Source organism: Cydia fagiglandana, chromosome 13 (genome assembly GCF_963556715.1).
Source record: "Cydia fagiglandana chromosome 13, ilCydFagi1.1, whole genome shotgun sequence".
NCBI lineage: Eukaryota > Metazoa > Arthropoda > Insecta > Lepidoptera > Tortricidae > Cydia > Cydia fagiglandana.
In genome coordinates this window covers 13,914,803-13,941,173 of record NC_085944.1, presented here as the reverse complement: position 1 = coordinate 13,941,173, position 26,371 = coordinate 13,914,803, and the positions used below count along the sequence as shown (strand labels likewise).

General features: G+C 36.6%; 1 protein-coding gene across 1 annotated transcript in view; it reads right to left on the bottom strand.

The window, feature by feature from the left end:
• Positions 1-23,997, bottom strand: part of LOC134670330 (protein kinase C, brain isozyme) — a 318,426-nt gene extending 294,429 nt beyond the window's left edge. The window contains exon 1 of the mRNA XM_063528130.1: positions 23,612-23,997. Within this exon, the coding sequence (XP_063384200.1) occupies positions 23,612-23,790 (179 nt within the window). The 5' untranslated portion in view covers positions 23,791-23,997. The remainder of the gene's footprint in view (positions 1-23,611) is intronic.
• Between the last annotated feature and the right edge of the window lie 2,374 nt (positions 23,998-26,371).

Below are 26,371 nucleotides of genomic sequence, written 5' to 3'. Positions count from 1 at the left end.
AGTATTTTTTTTTATAAAATAAAAGTATTGTCAGTTTTCGGCCTCCACAGACGTAACCGATAATTATGGCTCGAAGGACTCGTATCCAGGCCATAATTGTTGAGAAAAAAAACACCGATAATTCCAACCGATTTGCGTTACATTGCGGCATTCGATTGACCGAATTAATTCGTTGCATCGTCACTTAGCCGGCAATTATTTAAAGTCGTATGGAATTGGTTGCAACGTGATCGTGACTGCAGGCCGCAGCCAGTTATAACAGCTTCTTTTGTCAAATTTTGGCGTGAGAACGAAAACAAAAATTATAATTATAGTTGGTCAAGCAGATCTTGTCAGTAGAAAAAGGCGGCAAATTTGAAAAATATAGGCGCGAAGGTATATCGTCTCATAGAAAATTTTAATTTCGCGCCTTTTTCAACTGACACGATTTGCTTGACCATCTATAGTTAACACCATAGGGGGCGTGCATGAACTATAGGGGGGAGGGTGGGAGCCGTCAGATTTATGGCGCGAGGCGTAAATGTGACGTTTATGCTTCCGATGTAGCCCACAAGATGGCAGAACCTATTGTGCACAAGGAAACGTACCGACGAGAACGGTAGATGGCAGTACTTGTACTTTCCTTGGTAATGTAAATGTGCACATATATGTTTCTGATTCAAGCCACGAGATGGCAGACACTCCAACGCGCAAGGTCCCTGGTGACATCTGCTCTGTCGGACCAAAAAAAGTCTGCAGCGGATATGATAGCCCACGCAGTGCAAGTGTCATTTATACGTCATTATTTCATAGAAGTTAGACGTTTAAAATAACACTTGCCCCGCTTGGGCTATCAAATCCGCTGCAGACTATTCCTGGTCTGACTATCACGTCGATCACTACGTCCATCATACGGCCGCTAGGGTGTCTTGTTTTCATAACCGCCTAGTCATAGTTAGGTACGAAAATCTAATGAAGGTAGTTGTAACATGGTTGTAACTATTATAAATTAATGATTGATTGTAAACCTTTGTTTGAAACTAACCAAAGCAAAGTTCTTAACGGACCTTTCCTTTTATGATTCGGTTAAATTATGTTCTAATGTTTGGGCAAGAAAAACAAATTATAGCCAGCATTCAATGAATGTAGTATGATACCTTTGGGTATGGTGCTTTACGCACACTAGCGTCCCTCCCCCTCCCCCTGACGCAACCCCCCCTTTTAGCTTGAAATATGTCCCGGTTTACGGTTTTTTTTTATTTTTGAGAAAAGTATTAGAGTTAGGAAAAAAGTGTCAAGGTAAGAAATAATCCTTAATAAATTTTAAACAAAAAAGGTTATATACAACTTTTTGGTAAGACTCACTATATTCATGTATTAACTTGTTGAAATTCAGTATAAGTTAGTAGGTGATAGTACTGAAATAAAACTAATACGGAGAATAAGCTTGCAAGCTTATTCTTCGTGAAGATTTCTTTCAGTACTGTCACGTACTATGTTATATTGAACTTCAACAAGTTTTTCAACGGTTAAATTTTGTCGAAGTTCATCTAGCTAAAACATCAATATGGTGCGTCGTATCAAAAAAATGAATATAACCTTTTTTGTTAAGAATTTAATAGGGAACATTTCTTTCATTGACACTTTTTTCCTATATTGTATACTTTCCCCAAAAAACAAAAAACACTCTCAACCGGGACATATTTCAAGCTAAAAGGGGGGGTTGCGTCAGGGGGAGGGGGAGGGACGCTAGTGTGCGTAAAGCACCATACCCAAAGGTATCATACTACATTCATAGAATGCTGGCTATAATTAGTTTTTAAAAAACACAATTTGACCGAATTATTAGCTGGTAGTCTAACTAACATAACGTGTAAATAGTTATTTGTTTTACAAGGGGGCAAAGTTGTTGTTTAACCGCTCGTGCTAAATATTGATACCCGAGCAAGCGAAAGATTCCAAAAATTGAACCACGAGCGTAGCGAGTGATTTGATAAATGGAATCTTGAGCGTTGCGAGGGTTTCAAAGCACGAGGGTTAAACAAAATTTTCTCCCGAGTGAAACACAAATTTTTTCACCACACCAACCTGAAGCAAATATTAAATGTAAAATATCAATAAAATCAAATCAAATCCAAATTAATATTTTTAAATATTTGCCATCCAAAATCATCATTTAAAAGTCAATCCTATCAGCAAACATAAGAAGACATTTCACCACACCAGCTCGGAAAGGCTTACGATGCACTTCAAAAACTGATAGCAAAGTTGCATTTTATTCACATGTGAGGCAAAGTAATCAAATGCCAAATTCGAGTTATTTTCTTATATTTGCTGGTAGAATTTACTTTTAAATGATGATTTTGGATGGCAAATATTTAATAACATTCATTTGGATTTCATTTTGTTTGATTTTTACATTTTATTTGCTTCGGGTTGGTGTGATGAAAAATTTTGTGTTTCACTCGGGGGCAAATTTTGTTTAACCCTCGTGCTTTGAAACCCTCGCAACGCTCAAGATTCTATTTTTCGAACCACTCGCTATGCTCGAGGTTCAATATTGGAATCTTTCGCTTGCTCGGGTATCAATATTAGTACGAGCGGTTAAACAACAACTTTTCCCCTTTGTAAAACAACTAACTATTAATTTTATTAAAGACGATACCTATTCTGATTTTAGCAATTCAGTTGAAGTAGGTACGAAATAATGTTTTAATATATAGGTAGAGTCGTATTCTGACCTTTATGAGGCCATGATCATGAGATTTGATCTGAATTTGATACTGATATAATCTGTAGATGTCAAAAGTGAGGTTTCTGATGGAAGTACAGTCGCCATCAGATATATCGGAGCGATCAAGGTGTTCACAATATCTGAACACGCACTCTAACGCCTTGACAAAAGAGGCGCGTTCAAATATTTGTGAGCGCCTTGGCAGCTCCGATATATCTGATGGCGACTGTACAAAATTGAATAGAATTTCTCTTGTTTTGTAGGTTAAAGGCTCACAAGTAATATATGATCATTGTCAAGAGGGCGCTGCTATTCTCATGTATAGGGTGACAGTTCAGTATAGTAGGAAAAAATAGTTCCAGTGAAATTCCGCAACATGGCGCGTCACCATATATTCCTGATTGTCAAGGTTTATCTTTATTGCAATATAGTTGGTCTCTTAAATTGAATAATCAAAACAATTTTGACACAACTTAATAACACGAATACATATGTGTATGTATGTGTACCCCTTTGTTACGGTAACAGATATTATCACAACAGCGCTTGTTTTTGCAGGTGTTCCGCACATCCCGATCGTTGTTATGATATAGTTAACATGTGCGAATCGGCGCGATTCGGGAAATGAATTAGAGATTAACTAGATACGATATAGTAAAGATATGTGACCTCCTACGGGTAAAGGAACCTTATGGCGGTTGACGCTTACGCTCTTATTAACGTCGCTCCAATATTATTGCGGCGGTACGCGACGTACAGGCCTATTCTGATTTCGAGATAATCACAAGATCTAGAGACGATTTAGAGATCAACTAGATCTACATTAGATATCGACTTGATGTGACTTGGATATCTAAGTCAGAAGTAACTTGTCGAAATCGTTCAAGAGGATCTCCAGAATCACGGAAACGTCAAATTTGACGTATCTATCTTACAAATATCTTTAAATTATCCATATCGTAACTTGTTGAAGTCTAGTAGAAATCTAACTCATTTTCCGAATCGAGCCGGTAAGCGCCAGCCGCCATAAGGTACCTTTTGTTGTGGTACCAGTGAATCTCTAATTCATTTCCCGAATCGCGGCGCCAGTCGCCATAAGGTACCTTTTGCCGTGGAACGTCACATATCTTTACTATTTCATATCTAGTGCATCTCTAATTCATTTCTCGAATCGAGCCGAATATCTGTATCGTGGAATACCTAGTATCTAGTCGCGGGCGATTACAAGTAGACGAGAATCGCAGACCATTATAAATGTTTAAAGTTTGGTGTACGAGTATGTATGTAAATTTATTTTATGTAATTTTCTTTTAGTCTGCTAAACTATGGCTGTTGTCAATTATTATGTAGCATTATTAATATTTTTAAAAGCTCGAACGAATGTGAAACATGGACCATTTTAAAGCAATAAACAAAAATCCACCGAATTAGCCGAAGGTCTCTAAGAATTGCTTTCTGACTAGAATACGTCTCAGCTAACTTTGCAGCGACTTGAACACAATAAAGTGAGTAAGTGTCATTATAGACTAGTATTTTCACATAAATTTGAAATTAATGATGACATGTCACACTTTGTCAATAGTAAATAGGGACCGTGCGCGTTGGAGGGTCTGGCCATCTTGTGGCCTGAATCGGAAACATAATATGTGTACATGTACATTGCCAAAGCAAGTGCTACCATCTACCGTTCTCATCGGTACGTTTCCTAGTGCATAGTAGGTTCTCCCATCTTGTGGGCCAAATCGGAAGCATAAACGACACATTTACGCCTCGCGCCAAAGATCTGACTGCTCCGCTGCTGCCCCTATAGTTCATGGTCGGGGCCTATAGTCTGTAAATAAGTCAAGTATGTCGCTTACACGATATTTGCGACCGGACACTCAGAAATAAACGCCAATGAACACGTCTCCAGCTTTAATAAAACGGAGTGCGAGCGAATGTTCTCGTTCAGCACAACGGGACAATCCAACCCGGGCTTTTAGCAGAGACCAAATAAATACAAGGACTGCACACGTACAGATGTGCCAAGAAGTTTCCAGAAAAGTTGGAAAAGTTCTTGGAAACAGGAATTTTCACTGTAATTAAGGAAACTGTTATTCTTATTAAGTGAAGTTTTCGATTTTTTTCCCAAGTGACAATTCGCTATTTTGGAAACATTCCGACAGCATAGCATGCGTGCATACTACACGTAGACACGAGTAGATTGGTGAGCAAATAAGTTTGTTATTCGTACCTATATATTTATGATTTAGAGACAAAGAAGATTATAAACTTACCTTTTAAACTTGAATTCAGGCCTTAATGAGGCGCTTTCTACCCACTGAAACTAGAAACTACTTCAGTAAAACTGGCATGGCTATAGCTTGGCATACTTTAATATTTACGTGTCTTTGCTTTTAGCGAGGAAAGCGTGCGGACAGGGGTTTGAATAAAATAACGAATTCCATGACCCGTCGCTAGAATCTTGTATTCTGGGCAGACAGATATATTGTTATTTAGTTTCAATTTTTCTTTTAAGTACTTGTCTATGGCTACATCCACTCAAATTTTTAATAGATAATGTAAAGATTTTGATGTCAGTCGATTCCTTCTATCATGAGTATCATAACCCTTTTTTTTTATTATAAGACACAGATTATTTCGTACATTTTCGTAAATTCGTCATCCTACAATGCTGTTTTGCTAATAAGCTAATCTTACAAGATTTTTTAACGTAGATTTAATGAACGCTCGATATTGATTTGGTCTGACATTGCTTTTTAGTTAGTGTAGCCACCGTTGGCGCTAGTAGTATATACAGCTGTAATGCTCAGCCAAGATATGGTCGGACCGGATCGATACAGCGATTTAGAGCACGATGCTTGTTTTATGTATTAATTAATCTTAATTGTAAATAGTCATTATGTTGTATCTTCTTGCTGTGTAACTTTTTTTTCTTATTTAATTAACTGTTGACTGTATGTTATTTCTGTCTTTTTTCTTCTTGTTTGTTACCTTCCGTGATTCTTCTCACTTGATGGTCTCATCGGAAGATCAGCGCTGGAAGCCACCAGCAACATGCTGAGATGGGGCCATTTCGTGGCACTTTAATCTTATTTTGTGTTTTCTTTTATACTATGTACTGTTCCGATTGTTTGTGCTTACGAATAAATCTATTCTATTCTATTCTATTAATTGTTCACAGGTGGATCAAAACATATTGATATATCTTTAAACCCGCTCCTCCTCATAGCACTATAACGCCTACATAACATGACATAACAATAGTTTACGTTAGTGTGCATGCATCTTTAAAATTACCTACTGTTCTGATGTTATGGCTCCTCTACACGATGATGGGTCAACGCCGGCCACTCCAAGGGACGCAGCCATGCGGTAGAATGAGATAGCAATATCACTTGCTCCCTCTAACGCATAAATGCGTTCCTTGGAGTAGCCAGCGTTGGCCCATCGTATAGAGGAGCCATTGGTGCTCTGGAGGGGCACGCAGATTAAACATGGTTTACTCGTATCTCTACTGGAATAGATACCCTATTTCCATAGTGCGAAATTAGACCCCTGCATCAATTTAGAAAACCAGTTTTCTCACTATTTATTATTCACACACTCTAGAACCTTAATTACCCACCTCGTCCACGCCACTTATTTGCCCTATTTCAATCAAAGGCAGTCACTTCAGCACTATTTTCATCATACTAAACCTTGATAGAGCACTGTCAGGCGTGTCTCACTCCGCGATTTCGTCGCTTTGCTACAGGTACCTAAAAGTACATCCGTTCGACCCCAATTTTGGGGTCTGCCATAAGCCGCGCGTGGCGCTGTCGCCACCTAGCGGCCATATCTGTCCTGATCGTAACAGACGCGTTTTGTTAGAGTGAGTCTTCTGTACCTAGTACTATTATTTATTCTGTGGCACTGTTCTAAGTACCCAAATCCTCAGGGAGGTCGTTCCGAACTCTTGACGAGCGGTTGACCAGAGCTGAAAGCGCTGCTATAGCTTGCGACAGGCAGACTGAGACAAAGTATCCAATTTGTCACAAGGTGAGTGTTTCAATTTTGGAGCCTGTATAACGTATCTAGTATAAAAGATCACAGCCCTAACATAGCAAGTATAACCTTATACCAACTAGAGATGCACCGGATATGCGGTTACTATCCGGTATCCGGCCTATCCGGCCATTGTTTTACTATCCGGCCGGATACCGGATATTGACCTACTATCCGGCCGGATACCGGATAGTAACATTGCTTGATTTCGGACTAAACAAATTGGATTTAAGAATCAGACACGGTCATAATCGTATACTTGTTTATTATTTCAAAACAATTTTATCATGCCACTGACTTGAACGCGCACTCATTTTGAACCTAGAAATGAGTCCGCGCGAACGTTTACTAGGAAACAGGTTAAATCATCAGAATGCGCACCTGAAAATCCGAAATGTAGGTATAGTTCCGCTGGCCGAATATTCGGCGGCCGGATACCGGATATCCGGCCGATGGTCAGGCCGAATATCCGGTATCCGATATCCGGTAACTATCCGTTGCATCTCTAATATCAACTCAGTTTGAAATGTGAACAGTTTTCTATATCTCTTCACACACGCTCGAACATTAATTACCCAGTCACCTGCCTTTATTTGCCCTATTTCCTTTTCAATCAAGCCAGTGACATCAGCCAACACTATTTTCATCACACTAAACATTGATCGAGCACTGTTCTAAGTACCCAAAGCCTAAGGGAGGTCGTTCCGAACTCTTGGCGAGCGGTTGCGAGTAGATCGTTTGAACAGACCTGTATAGAAGGACCTTAGATTTAGAACCTTGGGTTAAAAACCTACCCAAAAACAGTAGAAATAAGATAAAAGTAGCAAAGTTCTAGCAAACTTTATTACAAAGTTCTTAAGTATGTTACCTAATACATTATTAGTAGTATTAGAATTATTAGTAATAATAACAATACTAAAATAAAATTATACTGCTATGGTGCATAGTAATAATTCTAATACTAACATGTATACTCCTGTATACTCGGGCAATCCCAGTTTCTCACAAGAAAAAGGCGCGAGATTCAAAATTTGTATGAAAGACCGACCCTTCGCGCCTATATACATTTTTCAATATTTCAGCCTTTTTCCACTATTCCACTGACGGAAATGCCTTGCCAAACTATAGTATGCACCTGGATTTAATGTACCTACTCTTTGATCGTTGTGTTTATGGTCATTTTAGTTTTTACAGAGAAATTCCAGGTAGAGTTTGAGCGGGAATACTAATTATTACTTACAATATTAAACGCTAGTTCATTATCAACGCAAATGTGAAGGCCTCTTTACACTGGTGTCCTACAACTCCAATAAGAACAAGGCCAGGTACTAATCCATCACGCTTAAATCACTCCATGATTAATATACCGGATATCCAACTCGAATTCAGTCGACTCACGGCGATCATTAGGCTTCCGGACGGACCAAGTTTTTGCCCGCCATTTTATTCATTCCGGTTTTGCCCGTGATTTGCTGGATAAGTTTGATGTTGGGAAATGTTATTTATAGCTAGCAATTCTAGTTTCTTGTTTATGTCTAATTTGACCCATGTAATGCACTTCGATAAAATGGTTTATTTAGTTTTAAACATTGACAGTGCTTTAGCAGTACTAAACAGACCAATCTGCAATCTATTTAGTCACGTCTAGTATGAACTTTTTGGTCCTTGATCGTCAACTTAGTAGGTATCACCTGACAAGACAAAGGACATGTCCGCACATTTTAAATACGATTTTAGCAAGTTTGGCCTTATTACCCCGCCAGACCTTACGATCTTCTGGTACCTACTTACCTTCTTATAAGCCCATTTTAATTTTGCTACATCTGGTGGAACTGATTTTTGAACAAAATCGTTTAGATAACGTTTATTGCGGATTTATTTTCTTTTTCTTGGTTTTTGAGAAACCGTAGTTAATGTTTGAAAAGCTGATTATATAAGTCCGTTTATACTTATAAACCAAAGAATATAAAGACAGGATGATATTTACAGTATATATCAGGCCACATACAGGATATTTACTGCACCGTGATGCTTACACTAGAGTAACGACATTTAAGAATCTTGTAGGGGTTTTAACAGCCATAAACAAGTCTAGAACAAGCATTTTACTGTCTCGTCACACATGATTTCAATTGGCACGGCTGATCTCAGCACGCGTCGTCACGCGCACGAAATATCAATTCATTACAATTGGAAGTTATTTATTAATTGCCATTCTTGCTTCATATAGTGGGACGATTGTTTGCTTTGATATCACTATAAAATTCTCATTGTTCAATTAACGATAGTTGGCTACAATAAGCCTAAGCCGGTGCTTTTCAGATAGAGGTTTAAGTGTTTGAAGATGGTATTTAAAAAGTCGTTTGAACAATAGCGTGGGACAGTGTTGAATGATTCACGGTTAGTTTCAATAGAGTTATATATGGACCGGGATATGGACCGTGATTACCTTTAGGTACCTGAGAACAAGATGCATGTAAATGCGTCGAACTATCGGGAGCTCGAAAACAATACTAAGCTATCAAATATCGACACGGACAAATTGCCAAAAATATGTGTACACGGCCTTTTCCCACCGATCGCAGAATTAACGGCTTGGGTTATCCCTTTAGTTATATCGGCAGACCTAATTATAGAAGGCGAAGTAGGTTGTAAGGAATAATCTTTTATACCTATTTGTGTATCATGTTACCTATTCTGTTAGTCTTTTCAAGTGGTAAATATACAAACAGCAACACTCCTAACTGTACATCGGTGGACCTTATGCCTTTTGTAATAAGGTCTACCGATGTACAGTTAACAGTGGTGGGCGATTGTACAAAGATCTGATAAAACAAGATGAACTTAACGTTAATGTCTAGCTTAAGGCACATTTCCTATCACCGCCGACGATCAGCGAGATGCGATTAGCAATGGTTTTTGTCGCAGGAGCGGCAGGCGAACGTTTTGCTGTTAGAAAAAGTTTTCGCTGATAGTGAATTATATGCAAGATATGCATCACTTTATTCTACAAGTCATTTTTTACAAGTTCAATTATTTGACGACCATCAGTCTGGCCTAGTGGGTATAGTGACCCTGCCTGTGAAGCCGATGGTCCTGGGTTCGAATCCCAGTAAGGGCATATATTTGTGTGATGACACAGATATTTGTTCCTGAGTCATGGTTGTTTTCTATGTTTTTAAGTACATACATATTTATATATTATACATATATATCGTTGTCTGAGTACCCACAACACAAGCCCACGGACTAATACGTATTTCCTACAAACGCATTAAAGTATAACTAAAACTTTAAGATTCGACAGCCCATATTTGGGCATTATCAATAATTCTTTAAACAAACACAAAAATACTTAGTTACATACACATTTCATTCATGTTGAACCACTCATTTGTAAAAAACTTCTAAAACACAAGTTCATTCACACTAAAACAACAGTACTGTAAAGTAATTATAGGAACAAGAGCGGTCCAAAAACCGTGGCTTAGTCAATACGGGGACTTAGTCAATCTGTGTAAGAATGTCCTATAATATTTATTTCTTTATTTATTTATTTATTATTTATTTATAAAATATATACCTACCTCGTCCTTTGCGTTTCACGCCAGCAGCTTACAGCTGCCTTAACGATGTTTTCTACGAAGCATACAATACAAATCCAACGACTACGTTAGCGCAACGCTTAATTCTAGCCTAAGAATAGGCCAGCGATTATGTCACTAATTGCTAAACTATTAAATCATAAAATAACTTAAACATTCGCAAGAACCTACTGGACTTTGGCTCTGACCTGTCGTCTTTTCTAAACAGGGATGTTGCGAATATTCGCATCCGCATCCGGAACCACGGAACTTCCGCATTATTTTCAAAATCAGAGCTCCGAGCTAAATGCGGATGCGGATGTCGAACAAGTCAGTATAGGAGTGTCTTAGGTGCGGCGTAAGTACTAGGTAATTTCGTCATTACCTAATATAACGAAATCGTCTCGATCCAGAAAAGTCGGCCAAGTTACATTTTATTAAATATAATGCACGTATATTCTTCCATACTAAACGATTTGTTTTACTTTTAAGTTTAAATAAAAATTGCTAAAATGTAATATTTGACGTTTTTTAAGTAGATGCCTAATCTTGACATCCGCATCCGCATCCCCGGATGTGAGCCTTTAAACATCCGCATCCGCGGATGTCAAAAATTCCGCATCCGCAACATCCCTGTTTCTAAAGAATCAGTGTCGTCAATACGGCCACATGTTTGCAGTGTGTTGTGGCAGTAAAAACATCGTAAATGTCGTTAGTGCACTAGCGCATAATATTAGGAAGTGTTTTATGACCGTACAACCATTTGACAATGGGTTATGAGATGCTGTTTAGGGCACTTGACGTGTAGCCGTGCTAAATTGAACTAACAAAACGATAACAGTCTAGTCCTAGTCGAAGCAATGACAAGTTGAGAACTGGGAATTATTTCCGGAAAATTTACACAAACCGGTACTCTTGCTCGTTGGTTATTTACCAGTGCAATATGTATTATTAACGTTCATAATAATCATAATGGAAACTTGTATGACAAATAAGTTTTTGGCAAAAATTTCATTTTTGGTACAAGCTCTTATCGCTGACTGTACTTTTCTTACGACAGACAACTAATACTCATCGAGACAATTCTAAAAACCCCTAACACATTTAGGTTACGTTGTTTCATCGCAGAGTTCCTATGGCCACCTCCTGTCTCCATCATCAGATCAGCTCGATGGTGCCATAATATTGCATTGTCATCCGATTTAAATATGCATGCAAAATTTCAGCTCAATCGGAAACCAGGAAGTGGATCAAATTTTGCTTGCAAGATTTGATGACAGACAGACAGACAGACAACGGCCAGGTGAAACTAAATAAATGGTTGTAAAAAAAAGATCTATGAGGAAATAAATACACATACGTACGAAAAGGGTTAAAATTAACTCACATTTATACACGGGTCCATCGCGAATTTATTGTATTACCTTTATTTACCGACGTTTCGACACAGGTTTCACTGGACGTGCTATAAATGTGAGTTAATATGTGTTCATACCGCGAAAGTTTTAAATATTAAATTGTACTGTACAGTTTATTATTCATCGTCGTTTATTGCATATAATTATGTCCACTGATGAATACATGGTTTCAAAATTAAGTTAAGCTATATCTGTGTAGCAATCAAACTTAAACTTATATATTATTTGTATTAATTGGGGGGCCATCGATAATGGCTAAACCCCCCCCCCCCCCCACCCGTCGTCGTCAAAAATATGAATGTCAGGAAAAATATTCGGAAATCAGGAATTTTGTCAGGAAATTCTTAATGTCGTATCTGGTAACATAGGTAGATACTATGCGGAATACGAGTCGATCTCATTACTGCTGCTTATACACACTTCTCAATTTTCTCAAAACACATTGTACACATAATTACTACGGGCGAGTTAATAATGGAACAAAACGGAATTCCATCGCACAGCTGTCAAGGTCGATCGCGACGCTCAACTTGGAATCCCAAACAAAAGCGTGATTCTAACCTTCCGATCCAGATTCACATTTAACATCTTGTTACGGTTTTGATCTTATTTTGATGCGACCTTGAACTTGAACATCGCTCACACTGATTGATGCATGAGAAATGAAGTGTAATGGCCCCTCTACACGATGGGCCAACGCCGGCCACTCCAAGGGACGCAGGGCGAAACGCCGGAGTGGGTTTAGTGAGTAGGGCCAAGTTCTCCCCCCCCCCCCCTCGCGCCAGAGAGGGGCATGAGCGGCGAGTAAAATCACAAAATCACCATCAAGACGATCGTCAAGATCGCATCAAAACACATAACAAATTGTTAATAAATTAGAATTACACCTCTTGGAATTCCAAACAAAAGCGTTTCTAACCTTGGATTCCGTAAGGGCTTCGTTAAATTTAATTTCGGTTCAAGTTCAATATCCAACGAGCCCCTGGATACCTGTAATGGCCCTGTAATACGAGAGCCGACTGGATTTTGGAACTTTCACTTTTACACTGTTTCTTCTTTTATTAAGTGTTAAATTTATGGATATGTCTATGTCGTGGCCAGAGCCTAGAATTAGTGGCAATCGTTTCATGAACTAATCGGATGGCCACATCATGATATACATATGTATAACCTAACCATGTCAAGAAGTGACCAATTTAAAAATGGCATTTCTAAAATCTATCATCACATCATCAGCCATTGCTTAGTGTGGATATCAAAACTATTCAGGACTCAACAATTAAAAAAACTCTTTTTTTTAATTAGTTTTTTTTTCTGAAATAAACCGGCCGCCAGCTCCCACTCCCAGGCTAAACCGTCTACGGCCGATATTAGATTTCCAAAATGTTATGATTCTCTATACCCTAGCTACCAGCTGCTGTATAATGCCTGCAGACCTTTATTTGAACCTTAACCTAAGCTAACTTTATATTTTCATCAGTATAGGTTTTAGACTTAGATGTTTATAGTACAATCAACATAAAAAAAAATGTTAACTGTCAAAGTAATCAAATACATACAATACTTATATCAGAAGTTCACAACACATATTAACTACTACAGTTATGTAACCTCAGTAACAAATGCAAGCAGTGTCATACATAACACTTGGCTACTTTGGTGTGTCACAAACAATTTAACGTTTACTGTACGAAATATTGTATAAATGTAAGTGAGGTACGTTACGAAGACATGTTTTCATGGAAAATTCTCACGTCAATTTAAATTTGAAAAAAAATCCTCACAGTTTCATAAGCTGAATCCTCTCAGGAGTCTCTTTTACTTTAGTTTTAAGTGCCTAAATGAAAGTATATGAAGAGTTGTCCCATCCTTACTTGGTATATTCCACCAATTCGCACGAAGCGCTTTGCTTCTACTTTCCTTATGCGCACTGCCAAGGAATGGAATTCCTTGCCGGCGTCTATATTTCCGTGTTCTTATAACCCGGCAACCTTCAAATCAAGAGTGAACAGGCACCTTCTGGGCGAGCTCGCTCCATCGTAGGCCACGTCTACGCCTCGGCTAGTCTGTGGCCATGAGTAAGCCCATTCAAAAAAAAAAAAGTTGTAAGAAAGTTGACATGACAATCGGTTCTTAAACAAGTAAACGGTAGACTATTAATCATTTGCTCATTAAAGTTCGATCCTCGTCAAAAACTTCCATCTAGTCTTTGTTCAGAAACTTCCATTGAATTGGAATTTCATTAATTTTGCGATCTAATAAATCTCTATATATGGTATTCTGGTTTGGGGCAAAGCAGCTGACATACAGACTATATTTGTCTTACAAAAGAGAGCCATTCGTTCTATATATAATTTAAGGGTGCGTGAATCATTAAGAGAACTTTTTAAAGAAATTAATATTTTAACTGTAGCTTCCCAATACATATATGATAGTATTATTTATGTTGTTAAGAATCTAGACTCCTTCACTAAGAATTCTGATGTCCATAACTATAATACTAGAAATAAAAATAAGCTTGCTATCAGAAAGTTTCGTGTTCGTAAAGTACAGAAGTCATTCGTTGGGCAATGCATTCATTTTTATAACAAGTTACCTGAGGATGCTTTAAGATTACCCTTTCCAGCTCTTAAGAATTACTTAAAAAAGTCATTGATGTTGAAGGCTTATTACAGAGTCGAGGACTACTTGACAGACAAACATGCATGGTCCAAACCAGAAACTGTAATAACGACAAGTAGCAATTAAAAACATTGTATTATGTGTAGAGTTAAAGGTGACTCAGCTCAGGTAAGAAAGCACATCAAATTGTATGAAAGCATCTCATAACAATCAGTTAGATTCATATAATATGTATTCTCATTTCTTTTATTGATTTTATTTTCTTTTCCTTTTGTAAGATTTGATTTGTTTTCTGAAAGAGCTACGTATTTGTGATTTCATGTGCATATATGTTTATTTTTTATATCAAATTCTATAAAGTTATGTACTCACTGAGTATAATTGCATGAATTCTATAGTAACTTAAATTGTATTAATTACTCGTAATGCATGTTAATTATAAGATGTAATAATGTTTTGAAAAGATGTGTCCCGCCGAGTTTGTTGCCGGTCCCATATTGGGATACCCTCCTCCAATTGAGGGGGGATTTAAATCTTCTCGGGGCAGAGGTGTACGGTTGGAGCCGGTAAATTTATTTGACGTTCATAAGCGCATTGTAATATGCCTACTTGAATAAACTATTTTTTATCTTTATCTTATCTTTTTATCCCACCTTTTGCAGGTGACATATTTTGAAGGGAAACAAAAGTGAATTAATAAGAAATTCGATATAATTGATATGTTATTCCGATAAAGCAATAGGCCGTATAGACTGCCTTTTTATAAAAAAAAATCTTTTCTTGATAGATTTTGTTTCTTTTTTGGTGAGTTGCGCAAACCTTTGTTGGATTATATTTAGCTAGACAATTTCTGAAATTATATAAATTTCACTTTGTACCTATAGATTTGTGTCGTATTTACACTTTATTTATCGGTTTCAGGGTTTCCAACTCCAATTTTTTTTACCCCTGAGCTCAACTTAAAAACCGCTAAAACTGTACTATTATTTTGGAAAACCCACTAAATAAAAAATAAAAGAAATTATTATAGATTTTCCAAATTTAGAACATTATTATGATTTTCAACCAGTTCCACATTTTAATGATCATACATATGAACGTTATACATAGATGGTCAAGAAAATCTTGTCAGTAGAAAAAGGCGCTAAATTGAAATTTTCTATGAGACGATATCCCTTCGCGCCTACATTTTTTCAAATTTGCCGCACTTTTCTACTCTAAAAAAAAACCACTAAAATATTTAGCCCCTAAAAAAACCCCTAGCTGGTTTATTTCCCCCCAAATTTAGTGGTAAAACCACTAAGTTGGCATCCCTGATCGGTTTTTCCACTGCAATATCTACTTCATACTTTGCAGTATCTTTAAGGGGCCCACTGATTAACCGGCCGCCGGACGGTATCGGCCTGTCAAAATTTTGGCAGTTCCGAACAACTGACAGGCCGATACCGTCCGACGGACTGTTAATCAGTGGGCCCCTTTAAACTTCAAATAAACCGTCAGAGTCGTCAGACACACGATTTAGGCATTATAGCTCCTTTAGGACTTAACTAAACTTTAGAATAAAACTGATGTATTTTTTTTTAAATAAGTTTTATATACTCCCTTTTTTATAAAACTTAAACCATTGTTAAAGTTTGTACCTTTCTGACTAACAGAATTTCCAAACTGAGGGATAGGACAAAGGATTATTATCCACTGTTTTTTTTTAAGAGACGTTTATGCATAACGTCATTACTTTTCTATTCATAATTAGTATCAGTTTCTACTTCTGAACTTCAAGTGTACAAGTTTCTAAGTAGCTTTGAATAAATAAGCAGAACGGAACCGTTTCATTCAAAGTTTTAATTCAATGAAACCCCCTCTGTTGAAAATAGTAACACTTAAGAAGTGTTTAAATGCACTTGATTCACGTTTAAGCCCGACTAGCTGTAAATAAATTAAGAGGAAAGGGGACGACGTCTCTATAGTCATAGATTATTATAACTATTAAGGCCGAGCCACACCGGCTTGCGTGTGCGTGACGTGCGCGTGTGCGTGCGCTAAAATGTTGGAGCCGCACACGCACACGTCACGCAAGCGGTGTGCCATCTCTCATAAGGATCTGTACACTACAACGCCGCACGCGCACGTAGCACACGCAGCCGGTGTGCACAGGCCTTTATAAGTAATCAAAGAGGGCTCACTCCATACATAGATAGAAACACATTTACTTATTTTATTTATTTATTTATATGAGCCTAGTGTCCCACTGCTGGTCAAAGGCCTCCCTCCTCCCTTTCCACGTATCCCGGTCTTAACCCGTCTCCCGCCAGTTCCTGTCAAAGGCGTCGAGGTCGTCGTCATTTTAACCTCTAGACGCCCATACGTCAAACCTTGCCAAGCAAAATGAAATTTTATTCTGTCAATACAAAGTTCAAATTAGAACGGAACAGGAGATCTTTTTATAGGTCTCTGGGCGGCTAGAGGAACGAGTTTCGCAAAAACTTATTGTAATAAAATGTAAGCTTCAATAAGTATTCAGTTTTAAGCTAATTTTACCAAACCTCCTACTACCATACAACTTATTATTTATTAAATTAAGGAAACTGAGGAGTGAGCAGTTTATGCTATTAACTTAAAAAAAGTTATAATGCTAGCGGCTATTTTGTAATTAACATCAATCTTTTCTTGCTGTTGTTTTGATTTTGACCCTTAAACAGAAGATAACAGTGTGACGGATTATTAAAAAAAATCCGTAGCACGAATTTCTAACATGATTAGCAGATAAGGTACAATTGCTAAGTGCGCCACATTTGAACAATAGCCGGCGTATTATGGATGGCTTTATCAATCTTTATCCACGTGATAAAATAACTGTCACTTTTTAACACCGTGAATAGAAAGTGACGGACATCGGTTTATCACACTGTCGCGGAGATAAGAACGATCATCATATCCGTACTGTATATGATGGTTGTTCTTGTCTACGTGACAGCGTGATACAACGGTGGCTGTCACTTTCTATCCCGCGGTGTTAAAAAGTGACCGTTATTTTATCGCGTAGTTTAAACCATTCATAATACCCCTGCTGGTAGTGTTAATATACATTTTGTTTTAGAGAGCTTACATTTCATTTTCCAAATTAGTAAATTTCAGTATTTTAAAGCAGAAACGAAAATGTTCTCGTATAAATATTAGATATTTAAGTTCAACATTTTCAGTGTTCATTTCTGAAAACATGAGATTCCCAGAGACTGATCGTAGCTCTAAAATTTAATATAATACTTTCACAGCGAAATTCAATCTCGGTTCGATCAAAATCTTGAGATTATATTTCTGTACACAGTTCAATGTTCATTTTTGTCGACAACTCGACACTTTCAAGTTTTGCTTTTAATACAAAGGTTAAAAATTTCTAGAAGTTTATTTTTATACACTAAGGGTGGATTACAGACTTTGTATACAATGGTGGTTTTACCTACACTACCTACTATATATTACTTATTTATAGTATATGAACGTGAAAATTTCCCTTCTGTGAGCCCTATGTCCCTGATGAAGGACAATCAATACGTTCTTGCTGCTGAGGTAAAAAAATGTTTGTCACAGGAGGCCAAAGTTAAGCATATAAAGATTTTGAGACTCTGGTCGCGACGCTCAAATTCCAAATTAGAACCTTTCGCTTGCTCGAGACTCAAAAGTAGCATTTACAGTCTTGATCGCTTGTTGCATAAATATCCATGGGGCCGATTTTAGAATTTCGATCGCTCGATTTCGTCACTCGAAAATCAGTGGAAAACGGCGAAATGCTAATTTTTGAAATCCGAGCGAATGTCGATTCTATTAGTAGAATTTAAATGCCAAGTGGTTGATATATTATTTAACGAAATACACGAAATCGAGTGGTCGAAATTCAAAAATCGGCCCCCATTTCGATCGAGACTGGGTACCTACGCCAAAGAAGTCCCGGTTTTTAAGCTTGCCTACTTTCAAAATTTCATACTGTAATATAAAGCCTGAATGGGTTCAAATTTTGCGTCAAGCATATAGACTACAAGTTCATAAGAAAAATAAAAATAACGATGGATCTTCTTTGATGTGATGGTTTGTGTTTAATGATACACTTAATATGAATAAGATGAAACTCGAAAGGCCAAAGGAAGTTTCATGGATGGGATGCGGCGAGGGATCAGGTGCCAGTGATTCTTCGGTAAAGGAAACCTGAAAAGAAATGTATACCTGTAGTTTTGCATAAAAATAAAAACTTACACAAACCAGTCAGTCCAGACACTGTCATCAGTTAGAATGACAGTAGTTTTCATTACTTAATGACTTTATTATTGACAGTATAGAATTGGTACTTTATAAATCTGAAATCTATCAAAATTTATCGTTTTGTACCTTTTTGGTACGGAATCCTCAAAAGAATGAAAATGAAAATTGCCTTGTCATACTACCTTACTAATAAAATTATAGTAGTTTTAACTACTCACGTGACTCATTGGGTTTGAATGAAAGTAAGAAAGAAAATACATTACTCAAGATAGAATAGAAACATAATATGAAACGAATTAATTGACTTGAGTATCATAAAAGGATCACACGAATGTTTTAATGCCTCATTATATACAGTTATATACACTGCTTTATCTAGATACATATTATAAGCTACAGAGCATTTTATTAGGCAAGCGTCCGATTTGCTACCCATAAGTCCAGTATTTATTTAGTCACCCAATAGCTTAGTTCATTTTAGATTCCATTAACTCTCAATTACTCCTTATCCTTACACCCTGGCGGGTGCTGCCTCTGCGTGCGTCCCAAGACATAGGCATTGGCAGCATCCGCTTGGTGTGCTTCCCTTACATTTCATAAAAGTGCTAAAAAGGTCTCTACGTGTTGGCTTCTTCCCAAATGTCCGGAACAACATTGTTCCGCGATGGGTAAAGACATACAGATAATAATTCTGGGAAACTATATTTTTAGAATCCATGGACTACGAAATACCAAGTATACCAACACCATTCTATCACATAATTACTAGTGAAGTTAACAAAAGACTCGATAAAAGGTAAACATCCCAATAAACCCACGAAATCAACCTTGATCAACCAAGATTTATGTTCAAAATCTGTCAACAGGATCGCAGATTAATCGTAGGTCGTACTCTTGATCGAGCGAGGTCTACCGCCATAAATAAAGCATCAGATGGCCTGTAACGTTCCTCATTTTATCGTTTACCGCTGTGGATAAAAACATCGGTACCCCTCGCATCTGTCAAACGTGACCAATATTTATATCAATTGCGAAATTGCACATAATGTGATAAATGATAATAAAGACCAAGACTGCCACTATAAAGTGACATAAAATAAAGAGTACACAAAAACTACTTTCATGCAGACTTATCTAAGAATATTCGTACTTCTTAAAAACTTTCTATACCTAAGTGGTTTTGAGGAGACGGTAAAGTTCTAAGTGCCATCGAAGAAATGTTTATTTCGAAAAATAAACTTCGGTTAAGGCGTAGGTACTTTCTGTAATTTTCAGAGTCGAGTTCAGTACCATTAACATTGTATACCTAATTTCTGGCATTCAAGATTTAAATGTAAAGAAGGATTGTTTTATTATATCAGCGATAAGTGGCGATAACGCAACGGCGATATTTATATTCGAATCGTGGACCTCTATCTAACCGTTGAAATAGTAACGCATATGTCTGGGAAACCAATATAACAAAGCTATAAATAATTTCTTATAATAGAATGCCTATACCTACGATACGACTCTTCCAGCGCAGTATATCTTTCGCACCTCAATCACGTCATAACTAACTCAAATAAGACCCGTCATGAACCATATAAATAGATATTCACTCTTTTTTAGGGTTCCGTACCCAAAGGGTAAAACGGGACCCTATTACTAAGACTTCGCTGTCCGTCCGTCCGTCCGTCCGTCCGTCCGTCCGTCTATCACCAGGCTGTATCTCACGAACCGTGATAGCTAGACAGTTGAAATTTTCACAGATGATGTATTTCTATTGCCGCTATAACAACAAATACTAAAAACAGAATAAAATAAAGATTTAAATGGGGCTCCCATACAACAAACGTGATTTTTGACCAAAGTTAAGCAACGTCGGGAGGGGTCAGTACTTGGATGGGTGACCGGTTTTTTTGCTTTTTTTTTGTTTTTTTTTTTGCATTATATAGTACGAAACCCTTCGTGCGCGAGTCCGACTCGCACTTGCCCGGTTTTTTCTTATATTCCTGTCAAATGAAACGTTAAATGCTGTTTTAGAGCCAAGAGCATGTCACTGGATGTAATTTTTCAACCGTTTTTTGAACGTTAAAAATAACTTAGCGTCATAAATTTTAATTCAATATTCAGATAACGGTATGTCTGTAGGTTTAGCAATATAAACAGTGACTAATATTCAACATGGTGAAAACAAAGTAAACTACTGGTACTGAAAATGTTCTAAATAAACATATCCAAGCTATCAAAAACAGGAAGCCAGTACAGTGAAACAGACATATGATATGAGTCACAATACAATTGTTTATTAATTATATACATGTCACAAGGTGGCCTAGCTGTAAGAGCATGCGACTTTCAATCCGAAGGTCGTGGGACTCGTGGGTTCAAACCCCGGCTCGTACCAATGAGTGTTTCGACTTTTTCGTTACTTACTTATGTCCGAAATATCATTTGATATTAACCACTTACTTGCTTTTCGATGAAGGAAAATATCGTGAGGAAACCGGACTAAGACCAATAAGGCCTAGTTACCCCTCTGGGTTGGAAGGTCAGATAGCAGTCGCTTTCGTAAAAACTAGTGGCTACGTCAATTCTTGGGATTCGTTGCCAAGCGGACCCCAGGCTCCCATGAGCCGTGGCAAAATGCCGGGATAACGGGAGGAAGAAAAAAAAACATGTTTCATGAAATTTTCTTAGGCTCTATAGAATAATAATAATAATTTATTTCAAATACACCTTGCGGAATTTTAAATAACAAAGAGGCTTTATACTATTGTTGAATGAATACGCATATTTTTTATTGTCTGTAGCACAAAAACGTTAGCTCATTAAATTCTATTTATGCTTTAGTTTGAATGAACAGAACTTCTAACTCATAGCATGCTCATAGTTTGAAATAGTAAATGTTATGACGGTTAAAATTGCGTGTTGTTTGACATTATAGCTGTATATCAGTACTGTCCCTGACGATTTAAAAAAAGAAAATATATTTAGTCTATGGTGTTGAAAAGTTGATGGGTTTGAATTCTTTGAATTGGGAAGGTGTTGAATTATCTCTGTGTTATAGTCATAGGTCTACTGTAAATTATACTGTTAACTAAGGCAGTTGTTATAGACTAGTGTTGAACTTTGCTTGTATTTATGTTAAGTAAGTAAAAATTTTTTTTTAAAGTAATAAAATAAATGCATTTGTATTTGTAAAATGTTCCTTACTTCTAATTTATTACAATTATAAATGCAACCATCTAAACCAAAATGATTATAGAGTTGAAACAGAAACGGAAAGCGAACAAGAAATACAAAAATTCTACTGTAAGAGGCCTATACCTCTTTATGAGGGATCTGGAGTAACTTTTTTTAGTAATTAAGATTTATCTTAAGACTCGCTAATCCCGCCCTGGCCCGACCCGCAACGGCTTCGCAGGGGTTCACAAATTATACACCTAAACCTACCCCAAGAATCACTCTATTAGGTGAAAACCACATGAAAATCCGTTCAGTAGTTTTTAAGTTTATCGCCAACAAACACACAAACAGACAGACGCGGCGGGGGACTTTGTTTTATAAGGTGTAGTGATTAACTGTATGGTTACCCAGAAATAAATGGCTTTTATTATTACTTAAGTAAAAATGTAAATACTTTTAGTCCCAAAACTCAGCGACCTACTACAAAATCAACGAGCAAATTCTCTCCCAACTACCAGAGATAACTAGTAGATCTATACCATTGATATTGTTTGTTTTTTAACTTTGTAATAGTAAAAATAACATGGTTGTTTTCTATTTACATTTACTATTGGCATCAACCAATGTATACAGAAACATACTCTAACCAAACATTCAACAAGTCCATCATATGATATTTTATCACAATAGATTATTATACAGAAAAAAATTTGAAGGCATGAGACCTCAGGGCCCTCCTCCTACTAGATGGTGTGCTCAAATTACAGCACCTATGCAATTAAAACTATGGAGGAACCTGGTCTTCAAAAGAAAGATATGATGTCACAATCCTCAGTATTGAGGGACCGACTGAAGAGAGAAAAATATAAATTATGATTGATAAAGTTCCAAGCTGAGAATAAAACCGATGAACTCATTGACAAGCATAATTATTTTTGTTAGATGACATTTATCGTGTTTTCTTATTTGTGAACTTTTTTTGTTTGTGTTTTATTGTGTTTATGATTTTTTTTTTATTAATGACATTTTATGTTTTCACATTAATATATAATTTCCTATTAACAATGTATAAAAATCAACAAAAACCAACATTATAATAAAACTTGAAATGCGGAGGAAAGGAGGAAAGATTGAGAGAAAGGAGGCGGAAAGAATGATGATAGTTTCAAAATTATGTCTATATGACTGAATGATCTGGTACACTAACAATATAAAAAACACTATTTGTAAATGAGTTAAGAAAGATTAACTAAGCATTTATAAAAACTGAAAAGGTCAATGAGACATACAAAAAAACCGTAAACCGCCAGTGTATTTTTTTGCTGATGTAAATTATTTACACAAAAACCATGAGAACTAAATAAAAATACATTTGTATTATGTTTAAGGTAAATTACAAAATATTTGTAGCTATAATCAACAAGGAAGTGAAGATGAATACAATTTCTTACTTAATTTCCTTAAGCATTATTCTGTAACAATAATGAGATAAAACAACAGGCCTTGCCTGAACTAAAATCGTAGAGTAACAGGAAAATACAATAGGTATGTAGACCATTTAGAATCTAATTGGTTTTGGTGCATAAATAATATGCAAGAAAAATTGATTACCTGGAGTTCTGGTAGCATAGAAAAGTAAAATATTTCTAATGGTCACACCGTCTGTTACCACGGCACAACGGAAACCACTAACGATTGCCAAGCGCCTCCGCTTTGTAAACAAACAATGTGTATTTTTAATTTCCGTGCAAATTAGATTCTGACAATGGTACTCGTTCAAACAGCCAATAAATTACACTTACCATATAAAATCCTTGCAGTGCGAGCAAAACGTCGGCTGCTTGAAGAACCTCGGCATGAACTTGTGATCCTTCACGAAATAAACATTCTTCTTTTTCAGGGCACCCTTTCGGCCCCGCTGCCGGAACGCCTGCCCTAACTTCAGATCACCATCATCACAGTTATTCTCCTCGTCCGCCATGGCGACGCGCGGTGGCGAGCTGAACGCCGGTGGAGTCGGAAATACTTAATTCACTGAATTCGCTAGACTACACGAACACACGACCGGACCACCGCTCTCAGCCGAACATCATTGCGTTTTGTGTCATGTCAACTGAATGCATGAAGTTTCGAACTGTCACAGATGTCAGTGTCAAATAACTAAATGTTACCAGATGATGGTTTAATTTACCCTTCAGCAATTTACTATTATTTTTGCAACAAAAAATATTTATTAAATGAAAAAAGAATACATCGTTTATAATGTTCTGTTAATGTTGTCAGAAAAGCGATTTAAATAATTAATTTAATTTTCTCTTTCTGACTTTAGCTTAAGGACATGAATCGCGCATAGAGTTTTAAGAAATGGTGGGAAAATAAAAATTACAAGACGAATAAAAGAGGCATTTGCCCAACAGTGAGACACTAAATTTAGAAAAAGAATGAGAAATAAAAGTGGTGGTACGTGGTACCTACATACCTATATTGGTTGTGTGCGTGACAACGGCGCCCCATACATGTGGCTTTAGGTCACTTTAGTTAACTAAGAGTTATAGATGTCAAATTTTTGAAGTTATGATTCCTCAAACGTTAACATTTCTTCAATGTCGACTATGATTATTATGTACTTTTAGACAGAAAATAATTAAGTGTTTAGTATAAAAATGAAAATACCTGAACCCAAACCCGATATTTAAGGTTTTCCATTGCCATTATACTGATTTCGTAGTTGGTTATTACGTTGCGTCGCTGCGTCATTTTCGCTTGACATATTAAGGAAAGAGGTGCAAATAACGCAATCTACGACGTGAGTTTCTGAGTGCATAACAGACATCATAAAATGCAAACCTTCAATAAAAATTCCCTAAGTACTTATAGTAGTATACCCTATAATGGACGTGGAACCAGTAATGGGACAAAAAACCACAAATCCTCTAAAATAAGTATCTAAAAGTAGTTTATAAACACTGGATATATTTTTATCATATATAAGAGTCCTAGAGCTGTTTATGTTTGAATTTTTATTAAATTCGGTTACTTTTTAAGAAATGTGCGTCAACCCAAAAGTTGTCGTGCCACTGAAAAAAAATATCACTAGGAATTCTTAACAACTTCGCTAAGAGAGGTGAGTTAATTTATTACATTTTAATTAATTAATACTTGATGAAAACTAGAATGTGTTTTGTTAATTGCATTTACCATGAGATAAGGTATACAACACACTATGTTGTGACTCCACAGATGTAAAAAAAATAGTGGTATTAGGCCCAATCCCATTATAGGAGCTGTAAAACTGCATACCTCCTATGATGGGACAATTGACATAATGATGCTTGCCATGCCATAATATCATGTTTAAACAATACAGAAGTAAATTGTAGTTACGAAATAGTTATGTCAACCAGGAGGTATTCTCGGACTTCGGATAAATTAATATCGTTTTTCCAAACTTTTATTTAACTTGCCCTGTTAGTTAGTGTGGGTCAAATCTTAGTAGCTGAATTTGAGCCACTTTTCGATTTCCGATTCAGTTGAAATTTTGTGTAAGTACGTAATTAAGTATGCAAATCGGATGATAATGCAATATTATGATAACATGGACCTGATCCGATGATGGAGACAGGAGGTGGCCATGGGAACTTTATCGCAATAAACCCTAACTAATTTTGTTTGGGTATATTAGAATTGTCTCGATGGATCTAATACAATAAATAATTGGCTGAGGAAAGAAAAATACATTCAGCGATAAAAGCTTATACCAAAAATTAATTTTTTTGCCATTACTTATTCCCCATTTCAATATTTTATACTGATAGAGCAATGTCCATTATAGGGGGCCCATCACTGGATCCACGTCCATTACCGGGGGCCCATTACTGGAGCTTTGGTGTCCATGACTGGAGAAAAAAAGCATAGTTTTAATTTGTTAAGTATGTGGAAACTCCTTGCAGTATCTTTGATACAACACGCCTAAAACATGATAGACGGATAGGACTTTCATCTTTTAACACGCTAAGCGGTAGACCATTTACATGTATAAGGGAAATATCATAAATACTCCAAATTTCCTCTTAAATGTCCCATGACTGGTGCTGTTACTATATATGTACATTTATGCAATAACTGTCAATACGCCTCAATGCGTATTCGCGAACCCACTCATGCTCCGCATTCATAAGCGAATGAATGTTTGACAGCTCCTCGCATAAGTGCAAAATGAAAATATTCGCACTGTTTACGAATTTTCCTACAATTATAAACAAAAAATAAGACTTAGGTACAATAAAATTATTACTTCGGATATTGTAATGTCAAGTGAATATTGGCTTTGGGGTACCCTAAAATTATAGTAAATCTTTTTAGATGGCAACATAGTACGTTCTGAACATTTGATTCGTGCGCTTTTATTTTTAGAGCAATTTATATAGAGTTAGAAATATTAATATTTGTGGTTAAAATAGAAAACATTAATCGCCAATTTTAATTATTGATCATTATTTTGTTACATTATAATTCTTAACGTTGAATTTTGGTTTTATTATTTGAAATACTCAAAATAAAGT